General features: G+C 41.7%; 1 protein-coding gene across 2 annotated transcripts in view; it reads left to right on the top strand.

Moving 5' to 3' along the window:
* LOC116973399 (sterile alpha motif domain-containing protein 12-like) overlaps positions 1 to 8491 on the top strand; it is a 53327-nt gene extending 44836 nt beyond the window's left edge. For both annotated transcript variants that reach the window (XM_033021410.1, XM_033021411.1), the window contains exon 4: positions 6817 to 8491. In XM_033021410.1, coding sequence (XP_032877301.1) covers positions 6817 to 7100 — 284 coding nt within the window. In that variant the 3' untranslated portion in view covers positions 7101 to 8491. The remainder of the gene's footprint in view (positions 1 to 6816) is intronic.
* The last annotated feature ends 9573 nt before the right edge of the window (positions 8492 to 18064 follow it).

Raw genomic sequence — 18064 nt, 5'->3', positions numbered from 1 at the left:
AAAAGATTTCCCCTTTATCCTTAAACTGTGACCCCTTGTTCTGGACTTCCCCAACATCGGGAACAATCTTCCTGCATCTAGCCTGTCCAACCTCTTAAGAATTTTGTAAGTTTCTATAAGATCCCCCCTCAATCCTCTAAATTCTAGCGAGTACAAGCCGAGTCTATCCAGTCTTTCTTCATATAAAAGTCCTGACATCCCAGGAATCAGTACGGTGAACCTTCTCTGTACTTCCTCTATGGCAAGAATGTCCTTCCTCAGATTAGGAGACCAAAACTGTATGCAATACTGCAGGTGTAGTCTCACCAAGACCCTGTACAACTTCAGCAGAACCTCCCTGCTCCTATACTCAAATCCTTTTGCTTTGAATGCTAACATACCATTTGTTTTCTTCACTGCCTGCTGCACCTGCATGCCTACTTTCAATGACTGGTGTACCATGACACCCAGGTCTCGTTGCATCTCCCCTTTTCCTAATCGGCCACCATTCAGATAGTAGTCTACTTTCCTGTTTTTGCCACCGAAGTGGATAACCTCACATTTATCCACATTATACTGCATCTGCCATGCATTTGCCCACTCACCCAGCCTATCCAAGTCACCTTTCAGCCTCCTAGCATCCTCCTCACAGCTAACACTGCCCCCCAGCTTCGTGTCATCCGCAAACTTGGAGATGTTGCATTCAATTCCCTCGTCCAAATCATTAATATATATTGTAAATAGCTGGGGTCCCAGCACTGAGCCTTGCGGTACCCCACTAGTCACTGCCTGCCATTCTGAAAAGGACCCGTTTACTCCTACTCTTTGCTTCCTGTCTGCCAGCCAGTTCTCTATCCACATCAATACTGAACCCCCAATACCGTGTGCTTTAAGTTTGTATACTAATCTCTTATGTGGGACCTTGTCGAAAGCCTTCTGAAAGTCCAGATATAACACATCCACTGGTTCTCCCTTATCCACTCTACTAGTTACATCCTCGAAAAATTCTATAAGATTCGTCAGACATGATTTACCTTTCATAAATCCATGCTGACTTTGTCCAATGATTTCACCACTTTCCAAATGTGCTGCTATCCCATCTTTAATAACGGACTCTAGCAGTTTCCCCACTACCGATGTTAGACTAACTGGTCTGTAATTCCCCGTTTTCTCTCTTCCTCCCTTTTTAAATGTGGGGTTACATTAGCTACCCTCCAATCCTCAGGAACTACTCCAGAATCTAAAGAGTTTTGAAAAATTATCACTAATGCATCCAATATTTCTGGGGCTACTTCCTTAAGTACTCTGGGATGCAGCCTATCTGGCCCTGGGGATTAATCGGCCTTTAATCCATTCAATTTACCTAACACCACTTCCCGGCTAACCTGGATTTCACTCAGTTCCTCCATCTCATTTGACCCCCGGTCCCGTGCTATTTCCTGCAGATTTTTTAAGTCTTCCTTAGTGAAGACAGAACCAAAGTAGTTATTCAATTGGTCTGCCATGTCCTTGTTCCCCATGATCACTTCACCTGTTTCTGACTGCAAGGGACCTACGTTTGTTTTAACTAATATTTTTCTCTTCACATATCTATAAAAATGTTTGCAGTCAGTTTTTATGTTCCCTGCCAGTTTTCTTTCATAATTTATCTTCCCTTTCCTAATTAAGCCCTTTGTCCTCCTCTGCTGGACTGAATTTCTCCCAGTCCTCTGGTAGGCTGCTTTTTCTGGCTAATTTGTATGCTTCATCTTTTGTTTTGATACTATCCCTGATTTCCCTTGTTATCCACGGATGCACTACCTACCCTGATTTATTATTTTGCCAAACGGGGGTGAACAATTGTTATTGTTCATCCATGCAGCCTTTAAATGCCTTCCATTGCATATCCACCATCAACCCTTTAAGAATCAATTGCCAATCTATCTTGGCAAATTCACATCTCATACCCTCAAAGTTTCCTTTCTTTAAGTTTAGAACCCTTGTTTCTGAATTAAGTATGTCACTCTCCATCCTAATGTAGAACTCAACCATATTATGGTCACTCTTGCCCAAGGGGCCACGCACAACAAGACTGCTAACTAACCCTTCCTCATTACTCAATACCTAGTCTAGAGTAGCCTTCTCTCTCGCTGGTTCCTCTACATGTTGGTTCAGAAAACTATCCTGCATACATTCCAAGAAATCCTCTTCCTCAGCACCCCAGCCAATTTGATTCACCCAATCTATATGTAGATTGAAGTCACCCATTATAACTGTTTTACCTTTGTTGCACGCATTTCTAATTTCCTGTTTGATGTCGTCCCCAACTTCACTCCTACTGTTAGGTGGCCTATACACAACTCCCACTAGCGTTTTCTGGCCCTTGGTGTTTCGCAGCTCTACCCATATTGATTCCACATCCTCCAAGCTAATGTCCTTCCTTTCCATTGCGTTAATCTCCTCTCTAACCAGCAACGCTACCCCACCTCCTTTTCCTTTCTGTCTATCCCTCCTGAATATTGAATATCCCTGGATGTTCAGCTCCCAGCCTTGGTCACCCCAGAGCCATGTCTCCGTGGTCCCAACTATATCATATTCATTAATAGCTATCTGCACATTCAATTCATCCACCTTATTACGAATGCTCCTTGCATTGAGACACAACGCCTTCAGGCTTGTTTTTACAACACTCTTACCCCTTATACAATTATGTTGAAAAGTGGCCCTTTTTGATTTTTGCCCTGGATTTGTCTGCCTGCCACTTTTACTTTTCACCTTGCTACCTATTGCTTCTACCCTCATTTTACACCCATCTGCCTCCTGCCTCACACACTGTCTACTAGCTTTCTCTATTTGAGTCCCTCCCCCCAACCGTTCTAGTTTGCAAATCTCCCCGCCAGGATATTGGTCCCCCTCGGGTTCAAGTGCAACCCGTCCTTTTTGTACAGGTCACACCTTCCCCAAAAGAGGTCCCAATGATCCAGAAACTTGAATCCCTGCCCACTGCACCAGTCCTTCAGCCACGCATTTATTCTCCACCTCACTCCATTCCTACTCTCACTGTCGCATGGCACAGGCAGTAATCCTGAGATTGTTACCTTTGCGGTCCTTTTCCTTAACTCTCTTCCTAACTCCCTAAATTCTCCTTTCAGGACCTCTTCTCTTTTTCTACCTATGTCATTGGTACCTATATGTACCACGACCTCAGGCTCCTCTCCCTCCCATTTCAGGATATCTTGGACACGTTCAGACACATCCCAGACCCTGGCACCAGGGAGGCAAACTACCATCCGGGTCTCCCGACTGCGTCCACAGAATCGCCTGTCTGACCCCCTAACTATAGAGTCCCCTAACTCTATAGTTAGGGGGTCAGATCTTCTCAACTAAACTTGACATTGTAGCCTTAAAGGGACACAGTGCATCACATTAAAATAATACATTCTGCAGTTTATTTTTGATTTTTATAACATTGTAGGTCATCCATTTTAGCTTGAGCACCTTTAGGGGTGCAGACGAAACCTGTGGAATGCTGTCTCTGTGTAAGCACTTGTGCAGTTCTGATTGAAGAGAACAAATGTGTTTAGGGCTGTTATACCGAATATGATGCTCACAAGGTTCTTGCAAGGTCACTGCAAGATGAGCTCTTAAAGGATATTTATCTTTGATTAACACCCTGTCTGACCTGTACTGCTTTATGTGGACAATAAACTATTTCAGAAGAAGGAACTACATTCAGATGAAGGCCATGAGGATGGTAAGCAATTTAACCCGATACGCTTTGCTGTTCTGAATCACAACTGGGTTTGACAACTGACACTAATAGCAATTATAGACCCTCATAAATGGCATTTTGTCTGAATAATATGTCTTGTTGACACGTCAGAATTTAACTTGTTTTTCAGCTTTCAGTCTGTAACTGAATGATCTATTAAAAAATCAGCTCTTTAAAGTGGAGAGGTCTAAAGTTCAATGCTTGCATTGTTGAAATTGCATCATCTTTCTCTGAAATGCTTCAGCATACAGATTGTGTAATTTTTTTTAAATCACAAATGGAAAATGCGTTTTGCACTTTATTTGTTTATTGTTGTTTGTTACTGAAACTTGAGTTTCTTTCATAGACAATTAAATAAAAAAAGAAAGACCAGTACATTTCAGAATCCTGGTTAATTCCAACATTAAACCATGAATTTGGTGATTATTATCTAAATGATATTCACGTTTAAAACAAAAAATTACAATTAGTATCAGGTGGGGGCTGGAGTTGATGGAGGGGGGGGGGGGGCGTGAGGTGTCAGGTTGAAATCTTAAGAAATTTCTAACATTGATTAATTTGAAATGGGTGCATGATTTCGCCACAGTTAGTACAGGTGCACAACCTTTTATCCGAAATTCCAAATAACGAAAAGCTCCGAATACCGGACATTTTTTCGGTCCTTGAAGAAAGGCCCTTGAAGACGTTCACCGCAGAGATGACAGCGGAACCTCCGGTCGGTCCTCGACGAAAGGGGAACTAAATCCCCATTCATAAAAGAGAAGGTGAGGGTATATTGCGCGGGAGGGTTAATAATTGACAATCTGCTGCTGCCTGCCCGCTGAGTTAAAAAGTTCCCACGGCAGACTCACGATACACAGTGTATCGTGAGTCTACCGTGGGAACGTTTTAACTCAGCGGGCAGGCAGCAGCAGATTGTCGCTCCCTTCAGTTTCACCCCACCTACACCCCTCTGCTTCCCGGCCATGTGTGTGACCCCTTCCCTCCCCTCTCCAGCTCCCCGCCCATTGCACCGGCGCGGGGGCTTTGCACTGTCTTCATGTCGGCGATGCCAGCAGGTCAGTGCCAGTCACCGGAGACGTCAGGACCAACGGGACACCGACCCCCAGGCCCACTGCAAGCACGGAGATCCCAGAGACCTACAGCCAGCAGCAACTCTAGCCCAGCCCCGTTCCAACTCCAGAGGAACCCGGGTTGCGGATGAGGGGGCGCAGCTCGGGCTGTGGGCGAACTGCCACTTATCACCGTAGCGGCCCATCGGGGAGCGGGTTCCTGTTGGTCCTGACGTCTCCGGCCACCCCCCCTGGACAAGAGATGAGACTGGGAACTGTACCGCCCTTGCCCCCTCCCTCTGCAACTGCAAACAACCCTGCTCACCTGCAAGGGCGGTACAGTTCCCAGTCTCAGCTCCTGTACAGGGGGGTGGCCGGAGACATCAGGACCACCAGAAGCCGCTCCCCGATGGGCCACTACGGCGACAAGTGGCAGTTCGCCCACAGCCCGAGCTGCGCCCCCTCATCGGGACACCAACCCCCAGGCCCACTGCAAGCACGGAGATCCCAGATCAGCAACTCCAGCCCAACCCCGCTCCAACTCCAGAGGAACACTTAGGGGCAGAAGCTGATGGTGTGCAGGGTACGTCTTGTTCTTGGGGGGGCGGATGAGGGGGCGCAGCTCGGGCTGTGGGTGAACTGCCACTTGTCGCCGTAGCGGCCCATCGGGGAGCGGGTTCCTCTGGAGTTGGAGGGGGAGGGGGGTATTGTGCTGTTTGATCGCCCCCTGCTATCCCAGAGACATGGAGACACAGCGGCTTTTGAGAATGGTGGGCAATCACTTCCAAAGTCCTGCCCACACAGTCAGTACACCTCTCCTACACTTGTCTCCCACACTAAGATCATCTCGCAGAGAATGATCCCAGCCTAACCCTCCCTATTCTCTCCTATTCTGCAAGAAAAAACTACATTGAAGACTCAAACTCACGATCGAGTAACTGCCGGGATCGAGGCGCAAACTCGCGACCTTGTGGATATGAGCCGAGCACTACCACTGAGCCAGCCGTTAAAATCCACGCTAAAAATCTTCCATTCCGAAAGCCGAAAATTTCCGAATTACGAAAAGTGTCTAGTCGCAAGGCATTCGGATAAAAGGTTGTGCACCTGTACTGCAACCATACTCTTCCAGCAACCCAGTTTCAATCCTGCTGTTGGTGTGCAGTTTGCATGATCTCCTGTGACTGCATGCTCAGATTTCTTCCCACATTCCAAAGACTTACAAGTAGCTTAATAGGCCACTGTAAATTGCTCGTAGTGTAGGGGAGTAATAAGTTCATGAGCATGTGATGGAATAGGTTGTAGGTATTCAGGATGGCTAATGGAATATTGACACTAAATGCTGGAGTAACTCAGCGGGACAGGCAGTATCACCGGAGAGAAAGAATGAGTGACGTTTCGGGTCTGGACCCTTCTCCAGACAAGTCAGGGGAAAGGTAAACGAGAGGTATAGATAGTGATGTAGAGAGATATAGAACAAATGAATGATAGATATGCAGAAAAGTAGCAATGATAAAGGGAACCTGGTGCGACATGGCTGGGTTTCATTTGAGGTGAGGTGTGGTATAAAAGTAGAAAGGTTTTACTGCTGCTGTCAAGGGCATAACTGAGATCACATCTGGTTTAATGTATATTTAAGATATTATCATTGGGGAGATTTCAACCAAGGTCTTCTAAGATGCTTCTTGGTCTGGAGTCATCGTTGGCGTTTAAACAATTAGAGGCAATCTTATCAAGACATTGAAAATTCTGAGGGCGATGGATAAGTGCTAAGAGTATATTTCCCCTCTAAGATTCAAGGTTTTTACAGAATAAGAGGGTGCCCATTTCAAAGTGAGATGAGGAAGATTCCTTAAAGTACTGTGATAGTTTGGAATCCTGGAATATATTCCATGCTGGGATGAATAGATTTTTAATCAGTATGAATACAGAGATTTTTGGAGAGATGGCAGGAAAATGTGAGGAGAATTAGTTTGGCCATGATCTATTGAATTACTTATTATGGTCTTATAAGTAAATGCTTTTATATCTCAACAGGACGTGTTTTATTGAGACTCACTGCAGGAAAGTTGGAACAAATGGGCATTGACCAGGAGAGCCACCGTCATTCGTTACTTCAGAAAATACTGGGACTGCGAATTCGAGATGATGTTGAAAGTCTTACAATCTTTGAAGGTAGAAACAAAGTCAGAATTTTGAGCACCGCTAACCTTTCTATACTCACTACAACAAGAACAGCATCATTAAACTACTTGTGGGCTTCTGAACTATTGGACCGTTTTTATGTTATGAAAATTTCAAAAAGTGCATTGTATCAATGATTTTTGACTGATGCATCTGAAAAATATTTCCCATTTCCCTTTATCAGATTGAGTAAAGCCATGATAAGTTTTTTTGTTTTTAACAAACTTTTAGAATGCGTATCACGGTTCTGATTTGAAAGTTATTACATTTTTTACCACTGCTTTGCAAATTGAATTCAGTGGCAAACCTGTGACAATTGTTTGTTTTAGGTGCATTAAATTATCAAAAAGGTGAGTTATAAGGAACATTTTAAAGGGAGAGAGCAAGGGCGCAGGGAGGGAGTTTAATTATTTAAAGCCTTGCTAAGTGAAAGTGTGGTTTCCAGTAGTGAAACAATTAAAATTGGGGATGACTAAGAGTTTAGATCTTAAGAAATGAATATATACAATATCAGAGCAATGTGTTTAGAGGAGATGGCACAAATAGACTCTTGTGCAACTCACTACATTCCTGTCGATGTATGTGGTTGCCTCATGAAAGTACTCGGGGAAGTATTTTTTGGTTCCCCTCAAATGGGCTTTGAGTTCTGTTGAAAAGATTGTCAAATAAATATCGTAATTGTTTTCTGTGAGTGAGTTTCTCTGTCGCTATCTCCTGTCATTCATCTACATAATGTTTTTGTACAATATGATCAGAACTTAAGCATGGATTATTTTGAGTACACAACTCACATTTTATGAGGGAGCATATTCTTTCATAGCATTTTACCCGTGCGAGGAATGGCTTGTCTGGTTGATTGGAATTATGATGGACAGCTGATAGTTTCCGAGATTTAGACCTGATTTGTATTTGGTGTTGCAGAAATAGGAACACTGGTGCATTTAAAAAAATTTAAAGAGCTACTTTTTAACTACAATATGTACGGTGTCACCCAGCTATCAACTAGGTTTAAACATTTTTAGTTATGAATGAGATTTTTGCCAGTTAGTCTTTCATAATTTATCAAACATTAAATTTGATAATTAAGATTGATGCATTTAGCTGTGATTTATTGATGGGCTAATCTTGCTTTCTTTATATATTGGATATATATTCACACAAAGATTTTCTACTACTGCGAACATAACTAATTTCCGGAAGTGTAGCACTTACTGTAAGTGCTATCTTAAACCCTATCTTAAGTGGGTATTGCAATCTGATATTGAATTAAAAACGGTGATTAATAACTTGTTTCAGAAACACTTGGCACTTGATTTCCCATGATAGTGCAATGTGCATCAAAGAACTGCTGACTTGCAGCAAAAAGAAATGCACCTCAGGGGGAGATGTTTAATCACAGCTGACAGAAGGAGGACTTTGAGTGTGCTGCAGCTTCTGAGGGCTTGCATTTTAAACCATAGTAATAATGCAACATATGAGTTCATATTATTGTAGGTAATGGTTATTATTAAATAAAAAGATGAAAATCTTTCATTTTGTGAATGTGTTATAATCTATTATGAGTACAATAATTAACACTGATTGTTTAAAAATATCTGAATCTCTTCACCCGTCTAATTTGGATCTGGCCTTCACTGTTTAAAATCACAATGCTGCACTGCGTAATATAGAGTAATAGTTCTCTGCTGTAAGGAATTATTGGCATTAATTTCAATCTCAAACCTGCATTGCATCTTTACTGGCTGGTGCATTTAATCAGGAACTGCCATTTGTCTGAGTGAAAAATCAAAATGGCTGAAAAAATTCAAAAACAAAATTGAGAAAATCTAGATCATACATTTTGTGAATTGTCTAAGGATGAGATATAAACCATTATATAAACCCTCATCAAAAGCCACTATCCTTTTAAAACAGAATTTCACGATTATTTTCTTTTCTTATACAGGTACTCTACATTCACTAATTCATTTTTGAAAGCCACTTCATGCTCAGAAATCTCGTCCCAGCTCAGATTCCCTTGATTGCTTTCATTTCTCCCTACATATCCTACAGTTTAATGGCAGGATCAATGAAAATCACTTTGAAGAGGTGTAACTAGTTTTAACCAGTGAAAATTAATTTACAATCTATTTTTGTAAAGCATCCACTATTGCTCATTCCAAATCGCATTTCTCAAATTTTTTTGGCTCATGAAGGAAAACACACACACATTCTCCTGAACTTTGGACTCCTTTGGCATAATGTCCATATTGATATTCACATTTCACTGCTTTCCCGTGCCACTTTCCGCTTTCTGCAGTGACCGTTCCCTCCGCAGCACCCTGGTTCACTCATCCCTTCCCACCCCCTCCCCATGTACTTTCCCCTGTAACCACAGGAGATGCAACACCTGCCCCTATACCTCCTCCCTCGACACCATCCAGGGACTCTGACAGTCCTTTTGGGTGAGGCAGAGGTTCAGTTGCACTCCCTTCAACTTCATCTACTGTATCCGTTGCTCTCAGTGTGGACTCCTATATATCAGCGAGATCAAGTGCAGACTGGGCGATCGTTTCACTGAACACCTATGCTCAGTCCACCTTGGCCAACGTGATCTCCCCGTTGCAAAACATTTTAACACTTTCCCATTCCCACATTGACCTTTCTGCCCTGGGCCACCTGCACAGTGAGAGTGAGGCCACATGCAAATTGAAGGAACAGCACCTATTTTGCTTGGGCAGCTTACAACCCAGCGGTATGAATTTTGATTCTCCAATGTCAAGTAATCCTGGCATATCCTCTCTCTCTCCATCCTTCCCCACCCTGGTCGACTTGCTAGTTTCACTGTTCGTAGTTGTTAGCACCTCTTCCACAGTCAACAATGTACCATTGTGGGCTCCATCTTTCCTGAGTCATCAGTACCAGCTCTGATTTGTTCTGTATCTTTTCATAACATCTAGTTTCCCCTCTCACCTGAATCTATCTGAAGAAGGGTCTCGGCCCAAAATATCACCTATTCCTTTTCTTCAGAGATGCTGCCTGACCAGCTGAGTTACTCCAGCATTTTGTGTCTATCCACCATGTCCTTAATGATAGTGCATATTATAGCTCTGATGCATAAGCCTCAATGTAAAAGTACTGTTTCAAAATTAGTTGATTTGGCTAATCATCTCATTTGCCTGATGTTCTTTAGCAATATTATACTGCTGCATCACCATAGTTATTTATTTTTTTTTGGAATTTATTTTATTAGAAACAATTGTACAGGGACATAACAGTTATACAAATATTGTACGGCTTCATTTTTAACATTAAAACCTAAATTTAAAAAAAAAGAAAAAAAGAGAGAAAAAAGAAGAATAAAGAAAGAGAAGTAAAATAATAGAAAGCACGAAAAAGACCCCTAAGTTACCAAAGAAGTGCAAGAGAAAAGAAAAGAAAAGAAAAATAAGAAGAGAGAAGATGGAGATGTACCTTCCCCCCCCCCCCCCCCCCCCCCCCCAGAGGAATAGATGACGTTTCGGGTTGGGCCCCTTTTGCAGACTGAGAGTCGGGGGAAAGGCATTCCCCTAACTTTCAGTCTGAAGAAGGGTCTCGACCTGAAACGTCATTGATTCCTTTTCTCCAGAGATGCTGCCTGACCCGCTGAGTTACTCTATCTTTGTGTGTCTATCTTCATGTACATTAAATTAATTACTTGACCTTGCTCAATATATCTGTTCCAGAACATGAGATGGTTCCTGAGCATATAGAGGTCAGGCTGATGGCTGCAGTAACCTATTTTAATGCTATTAGATGTCCTATTTTTGCTGCCCCATCACAGTCCAAAAATGCATCTTGGAGACTCTTGTTAGGGCTTTAAGGTACTCACTTGAGTTGCCATTTGAATCATTCTTTTACTTACCTTCCACCTTCACCTATCTTCTACTTTTTTTAAATGCTCAACATCTCAAAATAAACCAACTGCAGCATTTTGTGTCCCTCCCAACAGTGGCAGTCCTATAAAGAAAATGATCATTGCAAACACCATACTCTGGGTATATAATTAGGCCAGTTAGGAGGATACACCAAAGTAAATGATGGAGACAGATACAATTATGACATTTAAAAATAACAATTGGACATTGACATGGATGGGAAAGATTTGGAGGAGTATGGGACTGTGCAGGCAAGTGGGACTAGCTCAGTTTGACAACTTGGTTGATGTGGACAAGCTGGGCTGAAGGGCCTGTTTCTGTGCTGTTTAGCTGTGACTGTCATTTCCCTCTTCCCAGGTTGACAAAGGCGGCTGTGTTTGCGAGTAAAAATAACATTGCAAAATAGAATTTCAATGAATTGTTTTCTCAAGCAATTAGAATGCAGGGGTGGGGGAGAGTCTGGGGGCATTGAAAGTGGATGTAATTTTTTAGATGAATATAAAGAGCTGGGTGGATACACTTTTATGATGGCCTGTGAATGATATGCAAAGTAGACCAGGTAACTGGAATATAGAGTTACAGCATGGATGTTATTTCATACTCAGTACATTCAAATCACCATTGACAGAAGGGGATGTGCATCCATTAGTGACTTGAAGTAATGTGGTGCTGCATTATTGGGCTAGAATTTTCTTGGAAAGATCAATACTGTTAGCATCCACATCTCTCCCCAGGTAACCCCCAAAGGTCTGTTTTTGTAATTTTTTATGGTTCAGGATGTCAGGTCTGAAACATTCAAAATCCATGACAGCTCTTACAACTGAAAGAATCTAAGGTTTCTTTTTTTGCCAAATGTCAGGTTTTGACAACTGTTTTGAGGGCAGGGTTTGTTCGGGCCCACTCTTGGCATTATGTGAAGCAATTCCCTACCATTGTTCAGAGTTTCATTATCCATGACAGACCTTATTTATCAGTAATTAGGCTCCATGAGATCTGCAAAAGCCAAGTATGAATAAGGTTTCTCCACATATTAGTGTTATGGCACTGGCAGCAGGTATCTGTCTGAATATATTGCGACACATTTAACTATAGATTGCTACAGTACATAGAGTCATACGGCACCGAAACACAGCCTTGGGCCCAATTCGTACATACCGACCAAGATGCTCCATCTAAGCTAGTCTAATTTGGCACGTTTGGCCCAAATCACATTTGTGCAGATTTGTTAAATATAATTTATAATGTTTAAAAAAAAATGACATCTTTCAATAAAATAATATAATGAAGTTATTGGGAAATCTGTTGATTTGGTGCACAGTTGTGGCAATAAAAGCAAATCTTCTATCTGACCTCATGGAGTGCATATAGATGATAGTAGCCATTCATGAAGCTGTACTTTGAGTTATTCAATTAATAACTACTGTATGAATTGGATATTTTCTCATTTGTAGCACAATATTGCTCTCTGCGTTTTAGCAATGCTTTTGAGCTTTGTTAAAAATCATCAATGATGGCATGTGCGAAATAAGCTCCAATGACTTAAATGTACTGTCATAAGCACTTGCCTTTTCAATAAAGCCTTTAAGGGTTTGTTGCCTAGTCTTATTAAAATAGGTATGAATGTTAAATTGGAAAATTTTTTGAAGAATATCAGTTTTAATAAAGAATGCTAGCTTCTGATTTGAGAACGAAATTTGGGATTTTACTTGCAGCTAATTAAAGTTAAAGATAATTTATTTTAAAATACTAAACTTCAGTGAATTACATGGAAATATAAGGGACTATCAAGAGCTGTTATCCCTGTGTACAGTGATTTTAACTTGACATTTAATTATTTTAGTAAAGATAAAATATAATTTGAATATTCGTTTTAATGACACTTAATAACTGGAAATAATTTTTAATACATTTCATTCTCAAGCAGGATTTACTTGCAATAAATTCTATCACTTTAAAAAAAAAAAGCAATTTTACCTTTTTGAATGGCTTGGAATTGTGCACTCTATCAATGTTAATACAGTTCTGCGGAAAATAGTTTCTGAATACTGGAATGTTTTATATTTCCTTTTGAGGAATATGTTGTAAACTACTGCTATTTCAATTAGATGCAGCCTGCCTTGAAATTGTAGCCATTGTAAAACAGATAAAACACTCATGTTTTTTAACAAGAAAGCTTTGGTGATTACGTGGATATGCTATTAATTCTGGTATCACGACATTTTGCTTAATCTCAGCTGATCAGAAATTCAGTTGCTCTTTGCTATCATGTGGAGTGAATCTGATCTGATTGTAGATCAATTTAATTATACTCATAAATGCAGATTAAATTCTGCCTGTTGTGTTGTAGCTTGTCAGGTTGGCATCTTGTGCTCCTTCCTCTGCAGTCTTCAAGGAAAAACAAGTCAGACCTCACAGGAAGAAGATGATAGTGGATGTTGGAGGTTGTCGACATTAGAGGTCAATCGCCCAAGCCCTAGCATATCACTGCAGGATTTCCTTCGGGCAGAGTCCAGGGGCCAACCATCTTCAGTTGCTGCATTAATTTTCTATTATTCCATTCTGTTCACAATGCCTCAGCAAATGTGCCAAGTTACATTTGTCACAAAAGTACCAGACAATGGCTGAGCACAAGAAGAGAGAGTGCGACCTGCACCTCTGACCTTAACATTGCCTTTTCCCAACACCCTGTACTATACCTAATTAACGTTCCAAGGTCACCACTGACCAGAAATTCTCATGGACCAATCAATAAAATCTGCACCAATGTGAGCAGGTCATACGTGATGAGCGACTTGGCTTCTGATACCCCACAGGCTTCCCAGCTTCTCCAAGGCCTTGCCAAACAGCATTGTCGATGGAGCAAACACACAAAGTGCTGGAATAACTCAGTGAGTCAGGCAATATCTGTGGATTAAATGGATTCATCTGCAGATTAAATGGAATGACGTTTTTGGTCTGGACCCTTTATCACACTGATTGTAGTATGGAGGAGAAAATTCGAAGCGGTAGGTAGGACAAAGCCTGGAAATTGAAAGGTGGATACAGGTGAGGGAGGGGGGGGGGGGGGTTGATTGGCAGATGGGTGGAGTCGAGAGGACAAAGGCTAGAGATGATAAGGAGACCCAGGGTGTCAGGTAAGGATGCAGAAAAGGAATGAAATGTAAAACCAAAGGAGGGATATAGGTGGAAGGGGTGGATGGGGACGAGGAGGAAATGGGTGCAATAGTAGGAGAAATGGATGCGCACAGGAAAGACGGAGGGGGGGGGGGGGGGGGCAGACACTGCCACAGCCAGACATTAGAACAGCTTTTTTCCACGAGTAGTAGCTCTACTCGATAACCAAAAATCTGTAGCCTCCTTTTGCTCTGGTATTTTATTTAATTCACATATTTAATCAATAATGTTTTATTATTAATGTTTTATGTGTCATTCCTAACTGTCACTGTATGTCATGTTGTTACTTGCGGGTGGAGCACCAAGGCAAATTCCTTGTATGTGAATACTTGGCCAATAAACTTAATTCATTCATTCATTCAAACAGAATGAGGTGCTGTTCATCCAGTTTATTCTGGCACTTTGTGTTTTGCTTGAGATTCCAGCAATTGCAGTTCTTTGTGTCAGCATTATAAAGGGACTCGAGGCAGTAGCTTGCCACCACCTCCTCTGAGGTAACTGAATGGGTTATTCCACCTTATCACTGCTCTTGTATTTTATGCCAATGCTAATAAAGAAAACAACATCTTGAATATTTAATCATATTAAATTTTAATCAATCATATTGCAATCTTGAAGGATCCTTCACACCACTTGGAATCATCCCATTTATTGCACATCTCCTTGCCTCATGCATTTCTCCAAACATGTTGTCAAGTTTGTCTTTGATGTGTATACTGGCTTGGAGAGCAATCTCATTAATTCCTTCTCCCCTACAATCCGTTCTCTCCTACCTTCAACATATATCGATCCCTTCACAACACCCCTGATTTTCCTTCTACCTACATGCAATAGGGATAATTTGTACTATTTAATTAGCCTAAGGTCCAAATCCTTCTGCTCTACAACACTCACAGTAAATGGTAGAACCCTGGGGTGTGTGGTAGATCACAGGGATCTAGGAGTGGAGGTACATAGTTCCTTGAAAATGCTGTAACAGGTAGATAGGGTGGTCAGGAAGTATTTTGGTATATTGCTCAGTAAGGGTATTGAGAAAATAAGTTGGGATGTTTCATTACAATTGTACAAGATGATAGTGAGGCTGTATTTGGAGTATTGTGTTCAGTTTTGGTCACCCTGCTATAGGAAGGATATTGTTAAGCCTGAAAGAATGCAGAGAAGATTCATAAGGATGTTGCCAGGACTTGAGGATCTGAGTTATAGGGAGAGGATGGGCAGGCCAAGACTATTTTCCTGGAGCGCAAGAGGATGAGGGGTGATCTTGTTAAAATGCATAAGATCGTGAGAGGAAAAGATAAGGTAAATTTACCCAGAGTAGGGGAATCAAGAACCAGGGGACGTGGGTTTAAGATGAGAGGGGAAAGATTTAATGAACCCAAGGGGCAACTTTTTCACAAGGGGTAGTGAGTTTATGGAACAAGCTGCCAGAGGAGGTAGTTGAGGCAGGTACTCATCATCGGCGGTCACTCGAAAGCCTGTATGTGACTTTGTTTAACGGGGGGAGACTGGTGCACAGACAGCCACCACACGGTCCTTGCCAGATCTGGGTCAGGATCCAGTGGCATGGAGTCCAAGACGACCGGTGACTCTTTTCTGCTGCAGCCTTCATCCGCCTTCCCAGCCATTGTGACGCTGCACTAAAGTCAGCCTCCGCCTGTTCCACCGTTGAGGTCTTGGTTGGATTGCTCTTTGTCAGAGACCTCCTCCTCGACCTTACAGCCATGGGTGACCCTACTAGGAGCATAGCTCCAGACGGCATCGCTCTCAGGATCTCAGGACCACACAAGCTTCTCCACCACGACAAGGTGACAATCCACGGAGAAGAGGCAGGTATTATCGCAACATTTAAAAGACATTTGGACAGGTACATGGAAGGTGTATAGGGATATGGGCCAGATGTGGGCAGATAGGACTAGTGTAGATGGAGCACCTTGGTCAGCATGGGAAAGTTGGGCATGGGCCTGTTTCCATGCTTTATGACTGCTTCCGTAACTTTTTTTGTGGGAGGAAATGAGAACGTAAGGGAAATCATGCAGACACAGAAGAATATGCAAATGCTGCACAAAGTACAAGAGGTCTGTATTGAACTTGGATTACTGAAGGTCTTAGACAGGTACACTGATTTTCCTTGACAATGAAATTCACGATCGCCTTCAATGCATCGGCACAGCCTTTGGCTGATTGCGGTTATTTAAGGGTAATATCTCGGACCTTTCAGAAAAAATATATGGCTCCTGAGGAGAAGTGATTCCTTCTGAAATGCTTCTTAGAGCTGAAGACCTGACAGCAGCACTTATGGGCACTGGAAAAATACCACAGACACTGTCCATCTCCAAATTCACTGGAAGGATAAGGGCAGTGTTAATGGGTACAAATGAGGAAAAAGTTACAGGGAACAAATGGGATCAATGGGATTGTTCTGAGAAATTGAATGGCCCCGTATGTCGCAAGGAAATGTGAAAATACATTTTCCTTTGCAGATAAGTGGCTCCTGAAATGTGGTAAATTGTTTTTGTTTCTGGGTCTGTTGAGAAACATTTATTGTTGGAGGGCATGGTAATGCAGTGGGGGGAAGTTAAGAGAGGACACTGGTCTGGTGGATGTTGTTTAATCCCCATTCTCTCCTGTGATTTGGATGAATGAATTGACAAGGTTCTAGAATTCTGCTTCCAATTGGACACAAATAAAAAGATTCTGCAGTTCATCTCCTGAGGTTCAGGTGACCTTGGCTCAGGAGTATAGTCATAGGTTGAACAGTTTCCCGATTATATCTGAACAGTACTCCACACCTACGGTAGTTATTTAAACATGGTATGATTGCAGCCAGAGGGTGGGCCCAATAATTGTGCTAGACTAAGGATCTGGTAACTAGGTGGAAGCAAAGAGATATGTGTGGTGTGCATGTTCTTTAATTGTTCCCAAGACCCTACTTTTGCATCATAGGTGTATCTTTGAATCTGATGTAAGAATTGAAAATGGATCAAACTCCTTAATCCCATAAAAGATACCTCTTTTCCTCTGCTTCGTATAACATGCTTGAAGTTTTGGTGAGACACTTCATTGATATTTGTGAAGATCATAGCACCGTTAAAGCTATTTTTACAATCCAAGGAGATGCTTTAAAATGTAGGAAAAACTTCTTAACTGCATGCTTTTATCTACTCCTTCCAAAAATAATTAAAAATGTGTTGAAATGTTTATTCAAAAAACTTTATTGTCTGTCATTGAGTAACATGCTTTAGCTTGGAAGTTTTTTCATTCATCGCCAAGGATGTTAGATGTTTGCTGTAAACTTGCGTTAGACTAAACATTGTTCTGAAAAATAACTTTACCTCATCCTGCTTCAATGTTTTCACCTTTTCCTTTAAAAGACAATGATAGGTTGAGATTAATTGAGTCTCAACAAATCAAGAAAGAAGGAATCTTAATTAATGAAGCCTTGTCTATAAAATGCTGCATTATATTAATGTTCATGGAAAGTCCTTTTGTACAATGAGACAATGGTGTGTTATGTTGGAGTGTTAGATTTTGTGAAGATACATTTTTTGTGGAAGTCTATAAAAGCAGGATGTTTAATAGAGGGAAATGTTCACATTAGCGAGGAATCTCGGACCAGAGGACTGCGATTATGATATTGACAGAAGACCAGATGGATTGACACGAAACTTCAGTGTGCAGTTAGTGACCAAGAATATACTACTTTGAAAATGTCGGTGGAGACAATTCAATTGTATTTAGAAAATATTGAAGCTTTTAAAAATGTGTAAGTTTCTTTTGAGATACAGCATGAAATAAACACTTTGGGCTACCGAGTCAGTTGCCGCCCAGAGTCCACCGTACACGAGTGCTATCCTACACACTACGGACAATTTACAGAAGTCAATTAACCTGACAACCTGCAGTCTTTGGATTGTGGGGGAAATTGGAGCACTGGAGAAAATCCACGTGGCCACAGGGAAATTACAAACTCCATATAGACAGCACCTGTAGTCAGAATAAAACCAGGTCTCAGGTGGTGTAAGGCAGCAACT

This window comes from Amblyraja radiata, chromosome 5 (assembly GCF_010909765.2).
Source record: "Amblyraja radiata isolate CabotCenter1 chromosome 5, sAmbRad1.1.pri, whole genome shotgun sequence".
Lineage (NCBI taxonomy): Eukaryota > Metazoa > Chordata > Chondrichthyes > Rajiformes > Rajidae > Amblyraja > Amblyraja radiata.
Note: the sequence above shows the minus strand (reverse complement) of the source record. Positions and strands in the feature narration are given on the sequence as shown.